The sequence below is a fragment of the Nyctereutes procyonoides genome, unplaced genomic scaffold (assembly GCF_905146905.1).
Source record: "Nyctereutes procyonoides isolate TBG_1078 unplaced genomic scaffold, NYPRO_anot_genome, whole genome shotgun sequence".
NCBI classification, from domain to species: Eukaryota; Metazoa; Chordata; class Mammalia; order Carnivora; family Canidae; genus Nyctereutes; species Nyctereutes procyonoides.
The window spans coordinates 4,224,183-4,248,216 of NW_026575143.1; the positions used below are offsets into that span (position 1 = coordinate 4,224,183).

The 24,034-nt window shown below is 35.3% G+C and overlaps 1 protein-coding gene across 1 annotated transcript in view; it reads right to left on the minus strand.

Moving 5' to 3' along the window:
* Positions 1–24,034, minus strand: part of CCDC7 (coiled-coil domain containing 7) — a 165,076-nt gene that overhangs the window by 117,257 nt on the left and 23,785 nt on the right. The window contains exons 4-6 of the mRNA XM_055308661.1: positions 11,706–11,726; positions 11,368–11,400; positions 7,074–7,240 (exon numbers count right to left, since the gene is read on the minus strand). Of these exons, the coding sequence (XP_055164636.1) occupies positions 7,074–7,240; positions 11,368–11,400; positions 11,706–11,726 (221 nt within the window). The remainder of the gene's footprint in view (positions 1–7,073; positions 7,241–11,367; positions 11,401–11,705; positions 11,727–24,034) is intronic.

Consider the following 24,034-nt stretch of genomic DNA (forward strand, 5'->3'; position numbering starts at 1 on the left):
AATTAGTATAATTGCAAGCAAATAAGTATAAAAGTCACACTGTGTAATTCTATGATTGCTATATAACCCATGAATATAATTAGGTATAACAACAATATTAATAACAAAAAAATAGCAAAAGTAAGTTGGGTAGAAGCATGTGATTTCTTTTAATGGTGTAATTGTTAAGAGTACAAGTTCTAGAGTCAAACTGCTCAAAATTTGTTTTACCCACTTACTAAGTATATGACCTTGGGTAAGTTATCTCTCTGACTTCATTTAATAAAATTGGGGTACTAGAGCACATATCTTGTAAGATAGTGGTAAGGATCCAATACATGTAAAGTTACTAGGAAAATACCTGTACACATCAGACACTTAAATTTCAGATGCTACTATTTAATATATGGTCTGAAACTAATTTTTTGCCTCACGATAGCTCAAGTGAGTCTATCTGAGCCTCTGAACCAAGGATCTAGTCATGCAGCACCTACTGGAGCCAATTAAAGTGCCACTCCTTTCATTATTTTCATCTAGTCATTGACAGATGGAGATATGACATAAGTGCATAATAAATAGTAGTCCCTCCCAATTACTTTCTATTTTAACATTATAAAAGGGTTTTATATTTAATGCAAAAAATGCCTATAAACTTTTATTCTGATAGGTTACTATACCAAATATAGTATAATAATAGGGGAACAAATGAGTTAATTTAATTCAGGAATTCATAAAGTTACACATATTTATTTACTGTTTACATGTGATAACAAATATGTAGATGTGTGTGACTTGCTCTGATCTTAAGGAAATAGTCTTTCCAGGAAGACTTACACATAAATTACTAATTCATAAACAAAGTTACAAGGTACAAGTGTACATTATTTTATTGTTTCACTTTACTACACTTCAAAGGTTATATTTTTTTACAGATTGGTTTGTGGCAACCCAAGACAAAAAAGTCTATTGGTGTCATTTTTCCAACAGCATCTGTTCACTTTGTGTCTCTGCGTCATATTTTGGTACTTCTCATAATATTTTAAAACTTTATTATTATTATATTTGTTATTGCTGTAATCACTATCTTTGATGTTATGGTTAAAATTGTTTGGGGGTACCATAAACCATGCCCATATATGGCAGCAAACTTAACAATAACTGTCGTGCATGCTCTACCTGTTCCACCAACTAGCCTGTCCTCCCATCTCTCTCCCTCTCCTTGTGCCTTCCTATTCCTGGAGACATAACAATATTGAAATTAGGCCAGTTAATAACTTTACAATTACCTCTCAGTGTTCAAGCTAAACAAGGAGTCTCACATATCTCACTTTAAATCAAAACTAGAAATGATTAAGCTTAGTGAGGAAGGCACATCAAAAACCAACACAGGCGGGTAGCCCAGGTGGCTCAGCCGTTTAGCATCACCTTTGGCCCAGGGCGCAATCCTGGAGATCTGGGATCAAGTCCCACGTCAGGCTCCCTGCATGGAGCCTTCTTCTCCCTCTGCCTGTGTCTCAACTTCTCTCTCTCTCTCTCTCTCATGAATAAATAAAATCTTAAAAAAAAAAACAGGCTGAAAGCCAGGCCTCTTGCACCAGTTACCCAAGTTCTGAATGCAAAGGAAAAGTTCTTGAAGGAAATTAAAAGCACTACTCCAGTGAATACAAATGATAAGAATGCAAAATAGTTTTATTGCTGATATGGAGAAACTTCTACTGATCTGGATAGATCAAACCAGTTGTGTTATTCACTTAAGCCAAAGCATAATTCAGAGCAAAGTCCTAATTCTTCACTTCTATGAGTGCTGAGAGAGGTTAGGAAGCTGCAGAAGAAAAGTCTGAAGCTAGCAGAGGTTGGTCCATGAGGTTTGAGGAAAAGATGCCATCTCCGTAACATAGAAGCACAGGGTGAAGCAGCAAGTGCTAATGCAGAAGCTGTGGCAACTTATCCAGATCTAGCTAAGAGAATTAATGAAGGTGGCTACACTAAATGATAGATTTTTAATGCAGACAAAACAGTCTTTTATTCAAAGACAATGCCACCTAGGACTTTCATAGCTGGACAGAAGTCAATGCCTGGCTTCAAAGCTTCAAACAACAGGCTGATTCTCTGGTTGGGGGCTAATGCATATGGTGACTTGAAGCTAAACCAATGCTCATTTACCATTCTGAAAATCCTGAGGCCCTTAAGAATTATGCTAGAAGAGGTTGGAAGATGACAGCAGAGTAGGAGGACCCCTAGGCTCACTTGGTCCCATGACTACAACTAGATAACAATCAAATCATCCTAAACACCCCAAAAATCAACCAGAACACTTTCAGAACAAACTCTATAGCACAATATCCAAGACCTTTGGGATACTGTGAAAACAGTTATAAGGGGGGCAAGTATATAGCAACAAAAGCCTACCTCAACAACAACCAAAAAATCTCAAATGAACAACTTAACCTTGCATCTACAGGAGCTAGAAAAAGAACAACAAAACCCAAAACCAGCAGGAAGAAGGAAATAATAAAGATTAGAGCAGAAATAAATTATATTGAAACTTCAGTCTGTCTCTGAGAATGGAGACCTGATGCTGAAGTTTGCTCCATTTCAGGACTGGGACTGGCATCTCCAAGATTTCCACCTCATGTCTTCAAGTTTGCACCTTGATCCAGACATCATCAACCCTGTCTCTCTAGTTCTTTTTGTTTGTCTGTTTAAGGTTTTATTCATTTGAGAGAGAGAGAGAGAGAGAGAGAGAGAATGCAGGAGGAGGGGGTAGAAAGGTAGGGGCCTGAGGGAGAAGGGGAAAGGGAGCAGAGTCCCCTGCTGAGTGTGGAGCCCGGGACAAGACTGATCCCAGGGCCCTGAGATTATGACCTAAGCAGAGGTCAGATGCTTAACCAACTGAGCCAACCAGACGCCCCTGTCCCCCTAGTTTTTGACGCTAAAAATGACACCATCCGCCCCACCGAAGCCCCAGACCTGGACCCCCTCTCGTCCAGGTTCACTGCTACATTCAGGGTCCTGGCCACCAACCCCATGGTACCTCCTGCACCTGCCAGCCCTCTCCGGCACTTCTGCCCGGCTTAGGGTCAAGCCTTCTGCCGCAGCTCTGGACAGCCCAGCCCTGCCGCACCCACACAGCCCGAAGCCCCTGTCCGACTGCAGCGAGAAGCCAGCTACGCTGCGCTGACTTGCGGTAAGTCGCTCATCCACCGCTCCACACTGGCCCAGCACTGCAGTATCCACGCCTCCTGCGGGAAAGCCTTCAGAAGCACTGCGGCCGCTGCAGCCACAGGAAGCCGCAGCACCGCGGGGGTGCTGCAAGGCCTTCAGCATGGCTTGCTGCTAACTCAGCACCTGCGCATGTCCCCTGCGCAAGTGCTGGGTGTGCACCAAGGGCTTCAGGCAGGACTCAGCCACTGAAGCACCTGCGAGTGCACATTGGCTGGCTAGCAGCCATTCCCATGCCTGCAATGTGACAAGGCTATCGGCCAGAGCTCGGCGCTGCTGCAAAGTGCCCGTACCATGGTCCCCATTGGCGCAAGGCCTTCAGCCAGAGTCCGGTTTGCTGTACAACCTGTGCATCCACACGGCAAACGGTCCTGTGCCTGTCCCGTCTCCAAGACCTTTGGTGGGGCCTCTGCAATGCTGCAGCATCTGCAGGTGCATTCCGGAGTGTGCCCCCTACCGCTGTCAGCTCTGCGGCAAGGCTTTCTGACAAGCCTCCAACCTCACCAAGCACAAGTGGGCGCATGAGGGTGTAACTACAGCTGCTGCCCCAGGCTCCGTCCTCAACCCTGCTTCAGTGTTGAGGCCAAGGCAGGTCTCCCTCCTGGGTCTTGATGCTCTCTGTTCTTGGCTCTGGCCTCAGCTCTGACCCTAACTCTGGCCTCAGCCCTGACCCTGGCTCTGTGCAGGGCTCCCTCCCTAATCCCAGCCCCAAAGCTGTCTCTGGCTCTGAATCTACCCTCACCCTTAATTCAGTCATATCTTCTGACCCTAAGCCTGGTCACAAGGCCAATCCCGGCCTGTGGCTAGCCTTGACCATGGATCTGGTCCCAGCCCCAATCAGCATCCAGTTTTATTCAACACACTACTAGAAGACCTAGCTGCCACAGCAGTAAGACAACAAAAAGAAATAAACAGCATCAAAATTCGTAAGGAAGAACTAAAACTTTCACTATTTGCAGATGACATGACACTCTAAATAAAAAACCCTAAAGACTCCACCAAAAAACTGCTAGAGCTGATAAATGAGTTCAGTAAACTCACAGGAAACAAAATCACTGTGCAGAAATCTGTTACACTTCTATAGCCTAATAATGAAACAGCATAAAGGGAAATTAATAAAACAATACCATTCATAATTGCACCAAAAATAACGATACCTAGGAATAAACCTAACCAAAGAGGTGAAAGACCAATACTCTGAAAACTGTGAAACACTAATAAAAGAAATTGAAAACAACACAAAGAAATAGAAAGACATTCCATGGCTATAGATTGGAACAACAAATATTGTTAAAGTAGCTATACAATCCAAAGCATTCTACCTATCTAATACAATCCCTAAAAATACTAATAGCATTTTTCACAGAGCCAGAACAAAAAAATCCTAAAATTTATATGGAACCACATAATCCTGAATTTCCAAAGAAATTTTGAAAAAGAAAATCAAAGATGGAGATACCACAATTCACACATCAAGTTATATCTCAAAGCTAAAGTAACCAAAATAAGATGCTGGCACAAAAGTAGACATGTAGATCAATAGAAAAGAATAGAAAACCCAGAAATGAACCCACAGTTACATGGTAAACAATCTTCAACAAAGCAGGAAAGAATATCTAATGGGAAAAAATCTCTTCAACAAATGGTGCCGGGAAAACTGGACAGTAACAAGCAAAAAATTGAAACTGGACAACTTTCTTACAGCAAACACAAAATAAATTCAAAATGGATTAAAGACTTTTATGAGACCTGAAACCATAAAAATCTCAGAAAAGAGTATAGGCAGTAATAATGTCTCTGACATTGGCCATAGGAACTTCTTAGATATGTCTCCTGAGGCAAGGGAAACAAAAAATAATAATAAACTAGGGGCACCTGGGTGGCTCAATCAGGCACCTGCCTTCAGCTCAGGTCATGATCTCAGGGTCCTGAGATCTGGCCTGCTTCTCCTTCTGCCTCTGCTCCTCCTCTCACTTGTTCTCTCTCTCTCTCTCTCTCTCTCTCTCTCTCTCAAATAAATAAATAAAATCTCTAAAAAATAATAAAAAATAAACTATTGGGACTACATCAAAATACAAAGCTTCTGCACAGCAAAGGAAACAATCAACAAAACTAAAAGGCAACTGATGGAATGGGAGAAGATATTTGCAAATGACATATCTGATAAAGGGTTAGCATCCAAAATGTATATAAAGAACTAATACAAATAAACACTAAAAAAAATAATAATCCAATTTAAAAAACAGCAGAAGACATGAACAGACATTTTTCCAAAGAAGGCATCCAGACGGCCAACAGACACATAAAAACATGCTCACCATCACTCAGCATCAGGGAAATACAAATCAAAACTACAACAAGATATCACCTCACACCTGTCAGGATGGCTAAACTCAACAACATAAGGAACAACATAAGGAACAACAGGTGTTGGTGAGGATGTGAACAAAAAGGAATCCTGGTGCAGTGTTGGTAGGGGGAATGCAAACTGGTACAGCCCCTATGGAAAACAGTATAGAGATTCTTCAAAAAGTTAAAAATAGAGCTACCCTATGATCCAGTAATCCCACTACTGGATATCTACCCAAAAAATTCAAAAAATTTCAAAGGGATACATACATACCAATGTTTATAGAGCATTTACAAAAGCCAAATTATGGAAGCAGCTCAAGTGTTCATTGACTGATGAATGGATAAAGAAAAAGTTATATACACAAAATAGAATATGATTCAGCCATCATAAAGAATGAAATCTTATCATTTGCAATTATATAGATGGAGCTAGAGAATATAATGCTAAGTGAAATAAGTCAGTAGAAAGACAAACACCATACGATTTCATTAATATGTGGATTAAGGAAACAAAACAAACAGGAAAAAAGAGAAAGAAACAAATTAAGAAACAAATTCTTAATTATAGAGAACAGACATGGTTACCAGAGCAGAGGAGGATGAGAGGATGGGTGAAATCAGTGATGGGGATTAAGGAGTGCACCTTGTTGTGATGAGCACAGGATGATATATCAACAATTCTGTTAAATCACTATATACTCACTAAATTAAAACTAAAATACCAAAAGTTAAATAAGTCAGAGATCTAATGTACAGCATAGTTTTGACAGTTAACAATACTATCGTATACTTGAAATATGCTAAGAGAGTGGATATGAAGTGTTCTCACCACTACCACCCCCCCCAAAAAAGTTAACTATGTGAAGTGGAATAAAAGTCATAGAAGGTATCCTGTAATGATAATTTATTCATCTATTTAATTTTAAGACAGCTAAACCTCAAAAACCAAAAGTTAATGTCAACAAGTTAATAGGAGTATCATTGTAATAATTATTTGAATCTTCCTCCCATCTGTCAAAAAAAGGTTTTCTCAACCAAAAAGTAGGAAATTATTCTCTGGACCATATCCCTGTCCCTTTGAAATTTTTAGTAATGCTTTTTCATAAATAATTCTTTAATTATATCTTAGTTTCCTATTTATTATAGAAGATACATAATCAAATTGAGAGAAGATTTTAAAAGCCAGATATTGAAAGCCAGCCATACCAATAAAACTTTCCAACAACAACCACATTGGCTACTACGCATTTGAAATGCAGCTAGTGTGACAGCAGAATTGATTTTTTAATTAAATTGAACTGAATTTTAATTTTAGTAGCCAAGTGTGACTAGTGACCACTAGTTGGACAGTGCCATTTCAAACTATTAAAAATTTCAAGTAGGAGCAAACTGATTAGACTATTTGATTTGATTTAGAAACTCTAGTTATAGTATAATATCTGAACCATTGTCTTACATTCATTAGTAATCATATACCCACTCATTATTTTGGATTCTATTAACTCTTATATTTTACTTACTTGGCTTTAGCCAACACGGCTTTCAAGGAGTATTTAGACTCTTGTTTAAGGCGATTTTTCAGTTCTTCTAGTTTTTGAACCTGCTTTACTATTTGTGCAATGCTTAAAGTGACTGTTTTGTCAGATACTGGAAAGTCTGCTTCTGAAAAACTTTGATCTTTACTTATCTAAAACAATAAAATTAGCCAGTTACTTAGGATATACCCATGCTCCTATACTTCAAAGAAATTTCATTTTCCTTACCATATTTAAATAATTTTTATAATATTCTTATCTATAGCTATAATCAAATACTGATATTTTATAAATATGATTTTACAAGTACTTACCTAGCAACAGGATTATACATAAGTGCTGACTTTCACACATCAAATTCAAATCCAATCTTCTCTTTATTATTTCAATATATAAGAATTTTAAGCAAGTTCAATAACAATTGCAACAGGATAAGTTAAGGGCAATTCAAAATATTTACAAGAGAATTCTAAAGTAACTGCTTAGAAAGAAAATCCTTTCTAAGAATAGTCTTAACCTGTGATAAATATGGAAAGACAGTAATTTGCTCTCAAAAGCAGTTCCTTCTGCTAACTCCCAGAAGTTAATATATAAAAGTCTATGAAACTGGCATTCCTTGGTCTATCTAGGAAAAACTGAGACACATTTGGGTGTCTCAAGACTTTTAGAATAGATCAAGCTACAGAATAATGAACAAGCAAGAGAATCAGTAAGATCCACAGAATAAGGTGATAGACCATAACTGATATTCTAGGCATTAAGTCTACTTAAAGATAGTTGAGCAAGATGAGTGCCGCCCTCTTAAACACACAAACACACACACACACACACACACACACAATGAAAGAAACACAGAAACAGCCAATATGTAGAAACATAAATAAGTAGCATAGCAATTGAGTTAAAAACATTTTTTTTTTTACAAAATAGCAGAGATCCAACCTGATGGGAAGGAAAGCTAATAAACAAACAGATAAATAAATGTATGTATGTATGTATAAAAAGTAGTAATAGTCAAGGCATAGACATAAAACCTAGCAAAGAGAAATTCTAGCAATGGGATTTAAAAGAGACTTCATTTTAGTAATGGCTACTTGAAATGGAAATAGGATATAATAGAAGTATACACTGGGCAATGTTCTGGAAATGTGAAATTGGGGGATGCAGAACAGGGGGAAGGTAAATAGAGGAGATGCATAGAAACTCTATGGATAAAGGCATGATCCCAAGAGAGGACACATTTGGTATATCAGATACATTGCCAAATCATAAGTGGAGTCTAAAAGTGATGTAGCAATCAGCCACAGTGATCAATGTATTGCCTCTCATCTAAAAACCCATTCTTCCATTGTCCTGCTTATAATAGCAGAACTTTTCTCTCTTGACAGGTATCATGTTAACCTTTATCAATAGAGGGTCCTAGACATGACAGAAAGAAGCAGCTTTTTTCCTAAGTCTGTCATCTCTCTCTGCTTAATCCTAGAAGACTGCGCAGTATACGAGTAGAGATCATCTCCAAAAAGCTTCAACAGCACCATCCCCATCGGTGTTTTCCTCACAAGGTCCCTGGCATGACTCATTCCCTTGGGCAGCTTCTCCCAGGACTTCTTAGCAAAATCTATCAGTGCAGAACTTCTCTCTGGGAAGCTTTCCAGCATACCACCCTTATAGACAGCAAGGGGTACAACATATCCCTGGAAGATGGCTTTTCCAAGGACTATAGAGGATGGCTTCCCAATGTACTGCCATCATGGGCAGCTTTCCAGGAAATCCCATTCCACCAGCATGGCACCCCAGCAAACTTCTCTGCCAATCAGTGATGACAGCATCTCCTTCTTCACAAGGTGTGGACCTTAACCCTAGGTTAGGGAAAGGGTAAGGACAGGGATATTAAGCTTTGTTCCTTCCTTAAGTGCTTTGCTTTCATACTCTCAGTAGAGGCTACTTCTTATTCCTTCTATCCCTGTATTCTTTAGAGTTGTCTTTATGACTTTAGTAGGTATTCTCCTGTTATAATGATTCTTTATGTTAAACTTTCCCTATTCAGGTTACTGTGTAGTTTTTATCTTTTGATTAGACCTTAACTGATACATTGTATTTCCCATTAGGAATTCAATTTAAACACAAGTCCTTTCTGGGAGAAGAGATGATGTTGCAAAACTAAAGGAATATGGACTAGACAATGAGATAGGCTATAAGATTTCATTAAAGGGACATAATGGGCATAGGTTCCAGCAGAACAACTCTGAAGTGCATAGCCTACATGCTTATCCTACATTTGTCTTCTGTGGCTTACCATATGTTATGAAGGCTTCGCCATGTATTTCTGTTAATGCAACATGACAGACATAAGCCTCACCAGCATGTACTAACAATAAAATGTGTCAGCAATTAAAACAAGATTATTCCACGATTCTCAAATGTTAGTATACACAATAATCCTCTAAAAAATCCTATTAAAAAGGTAAATTCCTACTATACACATACAAGAAAACTTTAAATCAGTAAGTCTAACATGCAGTTCTGAAATGTGCATTTTTAACAGGTATCTTGGGTGATATTTAAACATGATCCATCAAATATATTTTAAGAAACATTAATTAAAAGACAGAAGATATGGGCACCTGGGTGGTTCAGCGGTCTGGCACCTGCCTTTGGCCCAGGGCGTGATCCTGGAGTCTCGGGATCGAGTCCCACGTCAGGCTCCCTGCATGGAGCCTGCTTCTCCCTCTGCCTGTGTCTCTGCCTCTCTCTCTCTCTCTCTCTCATGAATAAATAAATAAATCTTTAAAAAAAAAGAGGCAGAGGATAATACAAACACTTTGGCAATGTATCTGATACACCAAATTAAAAAATTATTCAAAAGAATTAATTATGGATGTAAAAACTGAAAAATCTGGAATTCCAGATCAGAAATTTAGTTGTGTGCTGAAGATTCCTCCTGGTGAATACAAATGCATAAATCAGGATTTCAGGATTACCAGAAATGATGGTAACTGGCACTAAGGTATAAATAATAGATACAGAGAAAAGTAGACACATAGTATTTATATATATTATATAATATTTATATATATTAGCATATATTTATAATAGTATTTACGGTAATAATTGATAAGATGTAAATTTATAGTTCAAGAATTAGTTCTCTGATTAGTGATTTTTAAAATAAAGTAATTTGGTTAACAATAAGATCTAGAGGATGACTGGACATAAGGGCCCAAGGTAAAGAAAAACACTTGAGCTGGGGAGATGAGTCAAGGAGCTGAGAGGCTAGGATTTAGGGTAGGTCTCCACATTAACAGGACAAAGTATAAAAAGAAGGGAGAGAGACAAATTCAGGAATAAAATAGAATTAAAAGAAGTTGGTAGACAAAAATAAGAAGGCAAAGGCAAGCTAGATGATTCACATTGCAAAGTATGCATTTTACAAGAGGGTAGAACAGTAGACTTCATGTCAACCCCACATCTCTGCAAAGATAATGACCAATCTACCATACTAAAAGAAAAGCTACTAAGACTCTTCCAATGTTAGTCATAGCTATCCTAAAGCAAAGAGTATACAGACCATAGAAGTCTATTCTGGAGCCAAAGGTATGATGATAAGAAGGTGCTAGCAGACAGTTACAATTTCTATCTTTATTTTTTAATTTTATACCCCAAATAAATGAACTTATTTAATTTCAAGTACCTGGGATTCAAGAGCATTTAATTGGACTAAACCATAAGCATAACCAAGGGACAATCACAATGATTCTATAAATCACTGATGCTACCCTAGAAATCATCCTGCTATGTTAACATCATAAAGTCTTTCCCAAAATAGAATTAAAAACCCTTAAGGTTAGAGATCACCAGTTTTCAAAATGACCAAAAGACCTCTGAAAATCTAAAGTACAAAAAAAATTATTAAAATAACATTAAATTTAAAGAAAATCAATATATAATTTTATAAGTAAGTATATTATGCTTTTTAATAAGTAATTTTTATAAGTAAGTATATCTTGTCACTTTTATGTCAGATAGGAAAGAAGGATAATTAAAATTTCCATTATTTAATTTTAGGAGAAAGAATGTGTCAGACTCAGAGCATTCCAGACACATGCATGAATGCAGTGTGTAATCCCTGGGAAACATTTTGTCCTACCCATTTTTTTTCCTTCTCTACCTAAATTAAAAGATTACAAACAATGATTATTCAAACATTTTTCACTTCAAATTGATTTCCAAGTGAGACAAAATATCAATTTAATTCACAATTAAGAAATGTTATACTTACCTCTTCTATCTGATTGACCTGTCGCTGAAACCACTTTGAAAAGAAAAAAAAAAGAAGGAAATACTTATTGACAGGTTATTTGAACATATGGGTACACATGCATGCATTTGTGTGCATGTATCTTCATCTATCACATATTAGCCCTGAACCAAACATCATTTATCTTAGGGTTCAGAATAGGGCTAATGCAACATAACTGGAACATAACATTTTTAACAATATATAGTAGCAAGTTTGGAAGTTCTTTTTACGCCTCAGAACTTAGAAACCTCTTCTTCATTAATATGTATTTCTGTACTAAATGTTAGTAGACTTAAGCTGCAATATATTGAACGTACCTCATAAAGAGATTCCAAAATCTGGAAAATAAAGTTTTATTAAAACATTTTTTAAAAAATTTGTCATAATATATATGATAAAATATTTAAGTCTAATTTTCAATCAGAAAAATGCACAAATCACTAAAACTATAAATCTATAATCCAAAAATCATAATTTTTATAATACAGATGTAGTTTTAGTATATCTTACATAGACAGCTCAATTCTAGAAAAACTTCTGTCATTATAGATCGATATTAGAATATCCAAAATAATTCACATATATGATTTCATATATTTTCTTAATATAGGTAAGGAATAAACTTAAGATTCCTTTTGGAAGAGATTTTTTTATATAGCAGAGAGTACAATAATAAAAAGCATTATCATAAGAACATTATTTCTTCAACATAACTTTGCTCTGGTAAAGGGCCTAAAAATCAAGATATAAAATTATACTACTACTTGATATTTTTAATGGAAATTGCAAAGAACTGGTTTGGGAGATTGTGACAGAAATTGAATATCCAAAATGAATCATATAATCCAAAATACTAATATTTAACATTTAGAAAATGTAATGTTAAAATGATTATGTTTGCCACACACACACACAAAAAGCCCATTCTATCACATCCAGATAAACGTTTCTAATTACTTTATTAAGTAAAAATATTACTACATTCATTCTGGCAGTAAAGAAAAGTTAATTAACTAAAAATCAGGCTAGTCTAAAATTTCCCTTCTGCCACACTAACTCTAAATCAATGGTTCAAAAAGTGTGGTCCCATAGTCAAAAGCATCAGCATCACCTAAACAAACATATTCATTGGTAATATAAATTCTTAGGCCCCATCTCAGTCAACTGGATCAAAAACTGTGGGAGTAGGACCAGCAATTTGTGTTTTAACTAGCGGTCCAATTGATCCCATTGTATACTAAAGTTTGAGAATCACTGTGCTAAATAATAAGAAATCAGAAATCTAAGTAAAAAAGGCTGACATCCTTAAGAAAAAAAAACTAAAATTAAATAAACATGCATGTCTGAAGGAAAATATTTTCAGCTATATAAGGATTTAAAATGTAATATTCACTGAGGCATACTACCTTGGAATAAACTTGTTCTTTCCACCATCAAAAGAGATTCCAAGGTTCTCAAAACCTCCTTTCCTATCTTAGAAGATGATGGGAAACCATCATATATCAATTCATCCATTCATGAGAGCCAGAGTTCAACAACTATTTAAGCCACTAAAAGCCCGGAGAACAAAGGCTTTCTCAACTACTGAGAAAACCACATCAGTTCTAGTAATGCTGAATCTGGAACATTATTAATAAACATGGAAATTGAAAACTGACCATATGTGAGAAAATCAATTTCAGGCAAACACTAAACAGAATGAGAAAATTCTGTGAAGGTGTGGAAGAATATATCTAAAGTTCCCCAGGAAAATATTAAACTTCCATTCTAATTTTAAAGATACCATTTAAGTGTAAAGCCAAAATAAAACTATTTCAGAAATAGTTTTCTATTTCTATTTCAGAACTATTTTCAGAAACTCAAAGGCTCAGAAATGATTTCACGACACATTCTAACCTAGCAAACAATAACAAAATTAATTCTTAGAAAAGTAAACCTAAGAAAAAACTACAGGCAAGGTAACCAGGAAATATCCTACTCTTTTTGTTTGTTTCAAGTTTTTATTCAAATGCCAGTTAGTTAACATATAAGATAATATTAGTCTTAGGAGTAGAATTTAGTGATTCATCATTTACGTATAACTCACTGCTCAACACAAGTGTCCTTCTTAATACCCATCACTCATTTAACCCATCCTTTTGCCTGCCTCTTCTCCCCCTCCAGCAATCCTCAGTTTTGTTCTCTATAGTTAAGAGTCTGTTATATGGCTTGCCTCTCTATCCCCTTCCCACATTCATCTGTTTCTTAAATTCCACATATGAGTGAAATCATATGGTACTTGTCTTTCTCTGACCGACTATTTCGTTTAGCATAATACAATTCCATCTATGTTATTGCAAATGGCAGGGTCTCATTCTTGTTTATGGCTGAGTAATATTCCATTGTATATATACCATAACTTCTTAATTCATTCATGAGTCAATGGACATTTAGACTCTTCCCATAATTTGGCTATTGATAATGCTGCTATAATATAAACATCAGGATACATGTATCCCTTTGAATTAATATTTTTGCACTCTTTGAATAAGTACCTAGTAGTGCAATTGCTAGATCCTTGGGTAGTTCTATTTTTAACTTTTTGAGGAACTTCTATACTATTTTCCAGAGTGGCTGTACCAGTTTGCATTCCCACCAACAGTGTAGGATTCCCTTTTTTTTGCATCCTCACCAACATCTGTTGCTTCCTGTATTATTAATTTTAGCCATTCCGTCAGGGGTGAAGTGATATCTCATTATAATTTTATTTGTATTTCCCTGATGATGAGTAATATTGAGCATCTTTTCATGTGTCTGTTAGCCATCTGAGTAAAAATACCCTACTCTAAAAAAATTGTGGTTAATGGGCCTGGCACTCAATGCTGCTATCATAAAAAGCTTCCTAATAAGAAGATGGCATAATATTTTTTAAAGTGAAATAATCTGCAACTAACACTCTAGACAGGCTATTATATCACTGAAGCCAAGAGAAGTCCGGAAGTAGCTTTTGCCTCTTTTTTCATCTACCTCAGAACCCTCTCAAAGCAAAGCAAAACAAAACAAACAAAAACAAAAACAAACAAACAAACAAACAAAAAACCAAAAAAAAAAAAAAAAACCCACAAAAAAACCCAGCTAAGTGGAGGGCATTCCTCAACATTGAAAGGCAAATAAATAAGCCAAAGCTCCCTGGAGAAAAAGATTGCAATTGCAGCAAATAATAGGCATGTCAACAGCTTGGAAGAAAAAGCTGGGAGTTACTTTGGAAAATAAGGATTTTGAAAAGATCCCATATATAAGGGGGAATCTTGTCAGCCACACACTTACCCATTCCAGGACTCATGCTGAGAAAATTTCTGAGTGGACATTAAATTTCCACCTTTTTTTTATCTTTGGCTCAAGGGGAAGCAGAAAAGGGAGGCTAACTCAATATTTGTAAAAAGCCTGGCTAAGCTTTGAAGGAGTATCCCAACACAGAGCCAATCATTTTTTTTTTTCACAGAGACAATCTTAAAGGAACAGGGGGAAAAATTTTCTCTCTCTCTCTCTCTCTCTTTTTGTGGCTCAAGGTATTTAAGGAAATCTTTATCAAATCCACCAGCTGAGGAGATTTACCCCAAAGATACAGATGCAATGAAACGCCGGGACACCTGCACCCCAATGTTTATAGCAGCAATGTCCACAATAGCCAAACTGTGGAAGGAGCCTCGGTGTCCATCGAAAGATGAATGGATAAAGAAGATGTGGTTTATGTATCCAATGGAATATTCCTCAGCCATTAGAAACGACAAATACCCACCATTTGCTTCGACGTGGATGGAACTGGAGGGTATTATGCTGAGTGAAATAAGTCAATCAGAGAAGGACAAACATTATGTGGTCTCATTCATTTGGGGAATATAAATAATAGTGAAAGGGAATAAAGGGGAAAGGAGGAAAAATAAGTGGGAAATATCAGAAAGGGAGACAGAACATGGAAGACTCCTAACTCTGGGAAATGAACTAGGGGTGATGGAAGGGGAGGTGGGCAGGGGGTGGGGGTGACTGGGTGGTGGGCATTGAGGTGGGCACTTGATGGGATGAGCACTGGGTGTTATTCTGTATGTTGGCAAATTGAACACCAATAAAAAATAAATTTATTTAAAAAAATCCACCAGCTGACCACAACAATAGGAACAGAGAGCCAAGAGACAAAATACGTCATCAAAGAATACAGACTTTCAAAATAAAGTTTAGACTTCTGATTTCCAATGTGACATGGAAGGAACCTGGATTAGTCATTCTGACCTAACAATAAAAGCTGAATGAACTGAAAATCAACAACTCTTCTTATATCTATCAAAGAATCAAGGTCACAGAACAAATCACAGCACCAAAAATTGAAGAGATAAACAGCTGATACGAAGAATCAGAAAGTATCAGAGCAGAAATCCATAAGAACAAACTTCCACAGGAACTAGCAGTGGGATAAGAAAACTCAAACTAAAAATGAAATGCAGGAAGTTCAGCATGGACAAGTTCAAGTTAAAAAATTCAGTGGTGATAAGTTTTGAGGAGTTTCTTTAAAAACTAAGCCTACTCTTACTATATTATCTAGCAATCATTCTTCTTGGTCTTTACCCAAATGAGTTGAAAACTATGTCCATACAAAAACATCTGCACACAGATGTTTACAGCAGTTTTATTCATAATTGTCAAAACTTGGAAGCAAACAAGGTGTCATCCAGTAAGTGAATCAAAAGACTGGTACAACTACGCAATAAATTGTTATTCTTCATACATCCAAAAAAGAGCTGTCAGTCCGTGAAAAGACATGTATGAATCTTAATTGAATATTGCTAAGTGAAAGAAGCCAATCAATAAGAGGCTATACACATTGTATGATTCCAACTATATGACATTCTGGAAAAGAAAAACTATAAACACATAAAGAGATCAGTGGCTATCAGGGGTTAAATAGGGAAAAGAAGATAAATATGTGAAGCACGTAGAATTTTTAGGGCAGTGAAACTATTCTGTATACTATAATTGCACATACATATCATTTTACAGGGATCCCTGGGTGGCGCAGCGGTTTGGCGCCTGCCTTTGGCCCAGGGCGCGATCCTGGAGACCCCGGATCGAATCCCATGTCGGGCTCCCGGTGCATGGAGCCTGCTTCTCCCTCTGCCTGTGTCTCTGCCTCTCTCTCTCTCTGTGACTATCATAAATAAATAAAAATTAAAAAAAAAGTATTTAAAAAAAAAACATATCATTTTACATTCCTTAAAACCCATAGAATGGACAAGACCAAGAGAAAGACGTATGTAAACTATAGACTTTGGATGGTGATGATGTGTCAATATAGTTTCATAGATCATACAGAGATAACAGTCTGGTGCATGATGTTAATAGGGGAAGCCATGTATGCATAGAAATAGGGGAAATATGGAAACTCTCTGTAATATATGCATTCTGCTGAAAACATAAAATTGCTTTAAAAATGAATATTTAAAAAATAATAGCTTAGAAAACTCACTAAACAAAAGTAACCACAAAATTTAAGGAGAGGGGAAAATCTGATATCCAGAGTTACCACATATTCAAAATATCTAGTTTTTAACCAAAAATTATGAAGCATCATTCAATGAATCAGGAAATTGTGGCTTATTTGAAGGAAAAAAATATAAACAGATACTGTCCCTAAGAAAGCTTACACACTGAACTTAGTAGACAAAAACTTTAAATCAACTGTCTTAAATATATCCAAAGAGCTAAAGGAAATCATGCACAAAGAATTAAAGGAAACAAAAAACAGCATTCTAACAAATATAAGTAAAGATATAGAAATTACAAAAAGAAGCCAAATTCTAGAAATTAAAAATTAAATAAGTGAACAAAAGGAACTATAACTGAAATGAAAACTTTACGAGAGGGTTTTGAAAACAGATTTGAACAGGCAAAAGAATCAGTCAATTTAAAGACACGTCAATTGAAATTATCCATTCTGAGGGGAAAAAAAGAAAAATGAATGAAAAAAGGAACAGAGCCTAACAGAACTATGGGACATCATTGATATTATCAACATAGACATAACAGGACTCCCAGAAAAACAGAAAGAAAAGTGGGTAAAAAGAATAAGGAAATAATGACTGAATATTTCCCAAATTTGAGAAAAAAACAAGGATTTATATGTCAAAATCCTAGAAGAATAAATGAAAAAGATCCATATGAAGACACATTATACTAAAACTGTTGAAAGCCAAACACAAATATAAAATTTTGAAAGCAACAAGAGAGAATATGTACAAGAGATCTTCAATAAAATTAACAGCTGATTTCTCTTCAGAGACTATGGACACCAGTAGGTAGTGTGATGGCATATTTTAAATGCAATTAATGAAAAAATACCATATGCCAAGTATTACATATCTGGCAAAATTATCCTTCAAATATGAAAGAGAACTTAAGAAAAAAGCCATTGTTAAATTTAAGAAAATTATGAATAAAAAGATGTAAACATGACAGCATACACATAAACTGTAAAGGAAGGAATAAAAGGAACAAAAAGAAGTTTTTTAAGAATGTATTTGAACTTAAATGACTGGCAAATTAATAGAGACTGCTATATGCTTAAGATGTTATATATGAACTTCATGGTAACCACAAACCCAAAATCTATAAAAGATACAAAAAAAAAAGAGAAAGAATCCAAATATAACACTACAAAAATTCATAAATCACAAAGGATAGCAAGAAGCAGAGAACTACAAAAACAACCATAAAATAATTAACAAAATGGCAATAAGTACATAACTAACAATAATTACTTTATATATAAAAAGCCTAAATAATTACTTTATATATAAATACTTTATATATAAAAAGCCTATATATAAAAAGCCTTCAATCAAAAGACATAGAGTGGCATAATGGATTAAAAAAATTAAGAACCATCTACATTCTCCCTATAAGAGACTCACATCAGACCCAAAGATCCATACACACTGAAAGTGAAGGAATGGAAAAATACTGATCCTATAAATGGAAGAAAAAAAAAAAGGCCAGGTAACAATACTTATATCAGACATAATACTTTTAAACAAAGACTAACAAAAAATAAAGGTGTTACTAACAAAAAATAAAATAAAAGTAATAAATAAAGGAATCAATCAAACAAGCAGATATAACAACTGTAAACAGCTATTGTAAATATCTAAACAATATTAGAGCACCCAAATATATAAAGTAAATATAAATAGACATAAAGGGAGTAATTGATTGTAATACAATAATAATAGGAGATTTTAACACCTCACCTATATCAATGGATAGATCATTCAGGCAGAAAATCAATAAGGAAACAAGAGTCTCTGAATGACACATTAGACCATATGGACATAACACACATACATAGAACATTCCATCCAAAATAATAGAATATGCATTCTTCTCAAGTGCACATGGAACATTCCTCAGAGTAGATTATATGTTAGGCACAAAACAAGTTTCAATAAATTAAAAAAACTAAAATCATACTATGCATCCTTTTCAATCACAACGGTATAAAACTAAATATCAGAAGAAAAAAATGAAAAGAACACAAACACATAGAATATAAACAATACACAATAAACTAATGGGTCAATGAAGAAATCAAAGAAAAAATTGAAAAATAAATAGAGACAAATGAAAATACAACTGTCTAAAATCTTTGGGACACAGCAAAAGCAGTATTAAGAGGGATATCCATACCAACATAAGCTTACCTCAAGAAACAAGAAAAATTCAAATAAGCAATCTAATCTTACACCTAAATGAACCAGAAAAAGAACCAAAAAAGCCTAAGGTGAATAGAAAGAAGAAAAATTAATAACGATCAGAATACAAATAAATAGCACAGACTTTTCCTTTTACAAAGGAAAAGGCCAATGAATGAAACCAAGAGCTGGTTCTTTAAAAAGATAAACAAAATTGATAAACCCTTAGCCAGACTCATCAAGAAAAAAAGAAAAATTCAAATAAATAAAATCAGAAACAAAAGAGAAGAATCAACTTACACCACAGAAATACAACAAAATATAAGAGAATACTATGAAAAATTACATGTCAGCAAACATATAGAGGGCCAATTATCCATTTCTGAGAAGAAATGGATAAAATCCTAGAAATATACAATCTTCTAAAATTGAATCAGGCAGAGACAGAAAATCTGAAGACCAATTATTAGTAATGAAATTGAATTAGTAATCAAAAAACTGCCAAAAAATAAAAGCCCAGGGGCACCTGGGTGGCCAGTCAGTTAAGTGTCTGACTCCATTTTGGCTCAGGTCATAATCTCAGGGTCCTGAGATTGAGCCCCACATCAGGCTCCCTGCTCAGTAGGAAGTTTGCTTCCTTTCCGTCTTTCTCCCTCTGCCCCTCCCCCTGCTTATGTCTCTCACTCTCTAAAATAAATATATCTTTAAAAATAATAATTAATAAATAAATAAAAATAAATCCAGGACCAGATGGATTCATAGGTGAATTCCACCAAGCATTTAAAGAGTTAATGCCTATTCTCAAACTATTTCAAAAAACAGAAGAAAAAGGAGTTTCCAAATTCATTCTACAAAACCAGATTTACCCTGACACCAAAATCAGACAAAGACACCACGAAAAAAAGAAAATTATAGGCCAATATCACCAACGAACATAGGTGCAAAAATCCTCAGCAAAATACAAGTAAACTACATTCAAAATACATTCACAACAAACCAGAGGCATTTTTTCTGGGGTGCCTGGGTGGCTCAGTGACTTTGGCTCAGGTTACAATCTCAGAATCCTGGGATCAAGCCCTGTGATCAAGCCCTGTGTCATCCTCCTCACTTGGCAGGGAGTCTGTTTGTCCCTCTTCCTCTCTCTTTGCCCCTCCTCCCATTCATGCACACATGCTCACTGTCTCTCAAATAAATAAAATCTTTTAAAAAAGAGATTTATTCTGGGAGTGCGAGGATGGTTTAATATTTACAAATCAATGTGATACATCACATCAACAAAAAGGATTAAAAATCATATGATCATCTCAATAGATGCAGAAGCAGCATTTGACAAAATTCAATAGCCACTCATGATAAAAATTCTAAAGAAATGGGTTTAGCAGAAACATACACCAACATAACAAAGGCCATATAAACACACACACACACACACACACACAGTTAACATCATACTCAAAGAGGAAAAAAATTAGAGCTTTTCCCCAAAGGTCAGGAACAAGACAGGACATCAATTCTCACTCTCACCACATTTTTCAAGCATAAATCAGGCAAGAAAAACAAATAAAAGGCATCCATATTGGTAAGGAAGAAGTTAAACTGTAATTATGCAAATGGCATAATGCCATACGTAGAAAACCCTAAACTATTAGAACTATTAGAAATAATAAATGAATTCAGTAACATTGCAGAATACTAAATTAATACTTAGAAATATGTTGCATTTCTATACACTAATAAGAAATTAGCAGAAGGAGAATTAAGAGAACAATTCTACCTACAATTACACACACACACACACACACACACACACACACAAATTAAATACCTGGGAATAAATTTAACAAAGGTGGTGAAAGACCTGTACTCCAAAAGCCATAAAACACTGATGAAAGAAATGGAATATGACACAAATAGAAAGCTATTCCACACTTATGGATTTAAAGAACTAATACGGTTAAAATGTCCATACTACCCAAGGCAATCTACAGATTTAATGCAATCCCTATCAAAATAGCAATCACATTTTCACAGAACTAGAACAAACAATCCTAAAATTTGTATAGAACCACAAAAGATCACAAATAGCTAAAGCAATCTTGAGAAAGAAAAACAAAGCTGGAGGTATCACAATTCCAGATTTCAAGATATACTACAAATCTGTAGTATTGAAAACAGTATGATACTGGTACAAAATCACTCATAGATCAATGGAACAAAATAGAAAATCCAGAAATAAATCTATGCTTACGTGGTCAATTAATCTACAACAAAGGCAAGAATATACAATAAGAAAAAGACACTCTCTTCAATTAATGGTGCTAGGAAAACTGGACAGTGATACGCAAAAGGATGAAACTGGACCACTTTCTACACCACACACAAAAAAATGGATTAAGTACCTAAAACCATAAAAATCCTAGAAGAGAACACAGATACTTTTTTCTGATACTGACCATGGCAAATTTTTTCTAGATAGGTCTCCTAAGGAAAGAAAAAAAAAAGCAAAATAAACTCTTAGGATTACATCAAAATAAGCTTTTGCATAGCAAATGAACCATCAACAAAACAAAAAAGCAATCTACTGAATGGGAGAAGACATTTGCAAATGATATATCTCATTAGGGGTTAACATCCAAAATATACAAAGAACTATATAACTCAAAATCAAAAAAAAAAAAAGAAAGAAAGAAAGAAAGAAGAAAAGATAAAGAAAAAAAAAACACAATCCAATAAAAAAAAATGGCAGAGACCTAAACAGTTTTCCAAAGAAGACATATCGATAGCCAATAGATACATGAAAAGATACTCAAAATCACTAATTATCAGAGAAATGAAAATTGAAACCACAACAACATATCACCTCACACCTGTCAGAATGGCTAGTAGCAAAAAGACAAGCAATAACTAATGTTGACAAGGATGTAGAGAAAGAGAACTTTCGTATACTGTTGGTGGGAATGTAAATTGGTGCAGCTATTATGGAAAACAGGATAGAGATTCCTCAAATTAGAATTGAAACCCCAGTCTCTGGTTTTTATTGCAAAATTTAATCTATATTTATTTACTTATTTATTTATAAACAAATAATTTTTTTGTATTTTATAAGAGAATGAGCACAAGAGGGTGGGGGCAGAGGGAGAGGGAGAAGCAGACTCCCTGCTGAGCAAGGAGGAGCCTGATGCCAGGCTTGATCCCAGGAGGCTGGGATCAAGACCTGAGCTGAAGGCAGACACTTAATTGACTGAGCCACTCAGGCTCCACTTAATCTATATTTAATGTAACTACCTACCTGGAAGGATTTATTTCTGCTGGTATGTTATTTTTCTGTATATCATGCTATTTTAGAAACTCATTTCTTTTATTAATTCATTTTATTTGGTTTAATTTAGCATACTGTTTTGATTCATTTTCCTTTTCTGTATGTTTTTAAATTTTTTATTAGTAGTTACCTTAGGAACAGACTCCACACTCAACAGGGAGTTTGCTTAAAATTGTCTCTCTCCCTCTCTCTCTGTCCCTACCACCCCCCTCAAATAAATAAATCTTTTTAAAAAATTAAAAATAAAAAAATTAATTAAGGCAGGGCAAGGCAGAGGAACAAATGGCATAATGCTATATGTACCAAAAAAAAAAAAAAAGGCAAAAATGGAAGTCTTATACCCTAACATGTTAACAATTATACTATGCATCTGGTCAAAACATTCCAATTAAAGGCAGATATCATCATACTTAATTTTTTTCTTTTTTTTTAAAAAAATTTTTTAAAAAAAGCTTTCTCTATAGGAAACACATTTTAAATATAAGTATATAAATAGATTAAGTAGAAGAAGTATCATAACACTAATCACAAAAAAAAAACTGGAGTAACTGTATCAATATCACACAACAGACTATAGGATGAGAAATATTACCATAGACAAATGAAACACTATTTCATCATAACCAAATGGTCAATTCATACAAAAAGACAAAATAAATTATTGGATTCAACTAGCTATGCTTTGTTTAGGATTTTTTACATCTGCTTACAAGTAAAATTGCCCTATAATTTACCTTTATCTAAATGTCTATATAAGCTGTAGGTTCAAGAATAACATATTCTAACATAGCCTCTTATATCAAGTTGGGGAAATATCTTGGTTTGAGTTCCCCCAAAAGCAGATACCAAGACAAGAATTGTGTGCAAGTGGTTTGTAAGGCAAACTCAAAAAACATGGTGAGAGATAAAGAAATCGAACAAAGAATGGTGTATAGACCATACACATGAGTTGTTACTAGGAGAAACTGAGGCTTAATCTCATGAGGGACCATTTTAGAGCATGTGTAAGAACACTTCATACATGCCCATGAAGGATATTTATTCATCCATTCTGGGAATATTAGCTCTGCAGCAGTCCCAGTCTGCCAGTCCTGTGGGACCTCTACAGCCAGACACAGCTGTCAGGCAAAGAAACACGATGTACTTCAATTAGAAGCTAGAATGAATTTCTGAACTTGGATCGGACAGTTGTTTGAGGTTCAATGAAACTATTATTGTACATCATGTAAAAAAAAAATCCACCTCTGTAGGATGGTAGCCTCTAATCCCACAGTACCTAGTCTTGCAGGGCCTGGAAATTAATATTACCAAAGTAGATCACTGGGAGTGATGAGAAGAGGAGGCAAATCTAACCTCTGATTCCTGTGTAACTCTAGTAACTGGGAACATAGCACCACAGTTGGTTCAACACGTATACCACATCTTGCTGGACAGCACCCTACCACCCACCTCATGCTGTATTATTATGGAGCTGAACATAAGGACTGTTATATATTCCTGGTGAACCAAACCTTTGATCCTTGTATGGAAACTCATCTCTAATTTTATTTGCCTTACCTTCAAATTTGTCTAACAATAATAAAGCCATGCTAGCTTTAAGTTACTATAT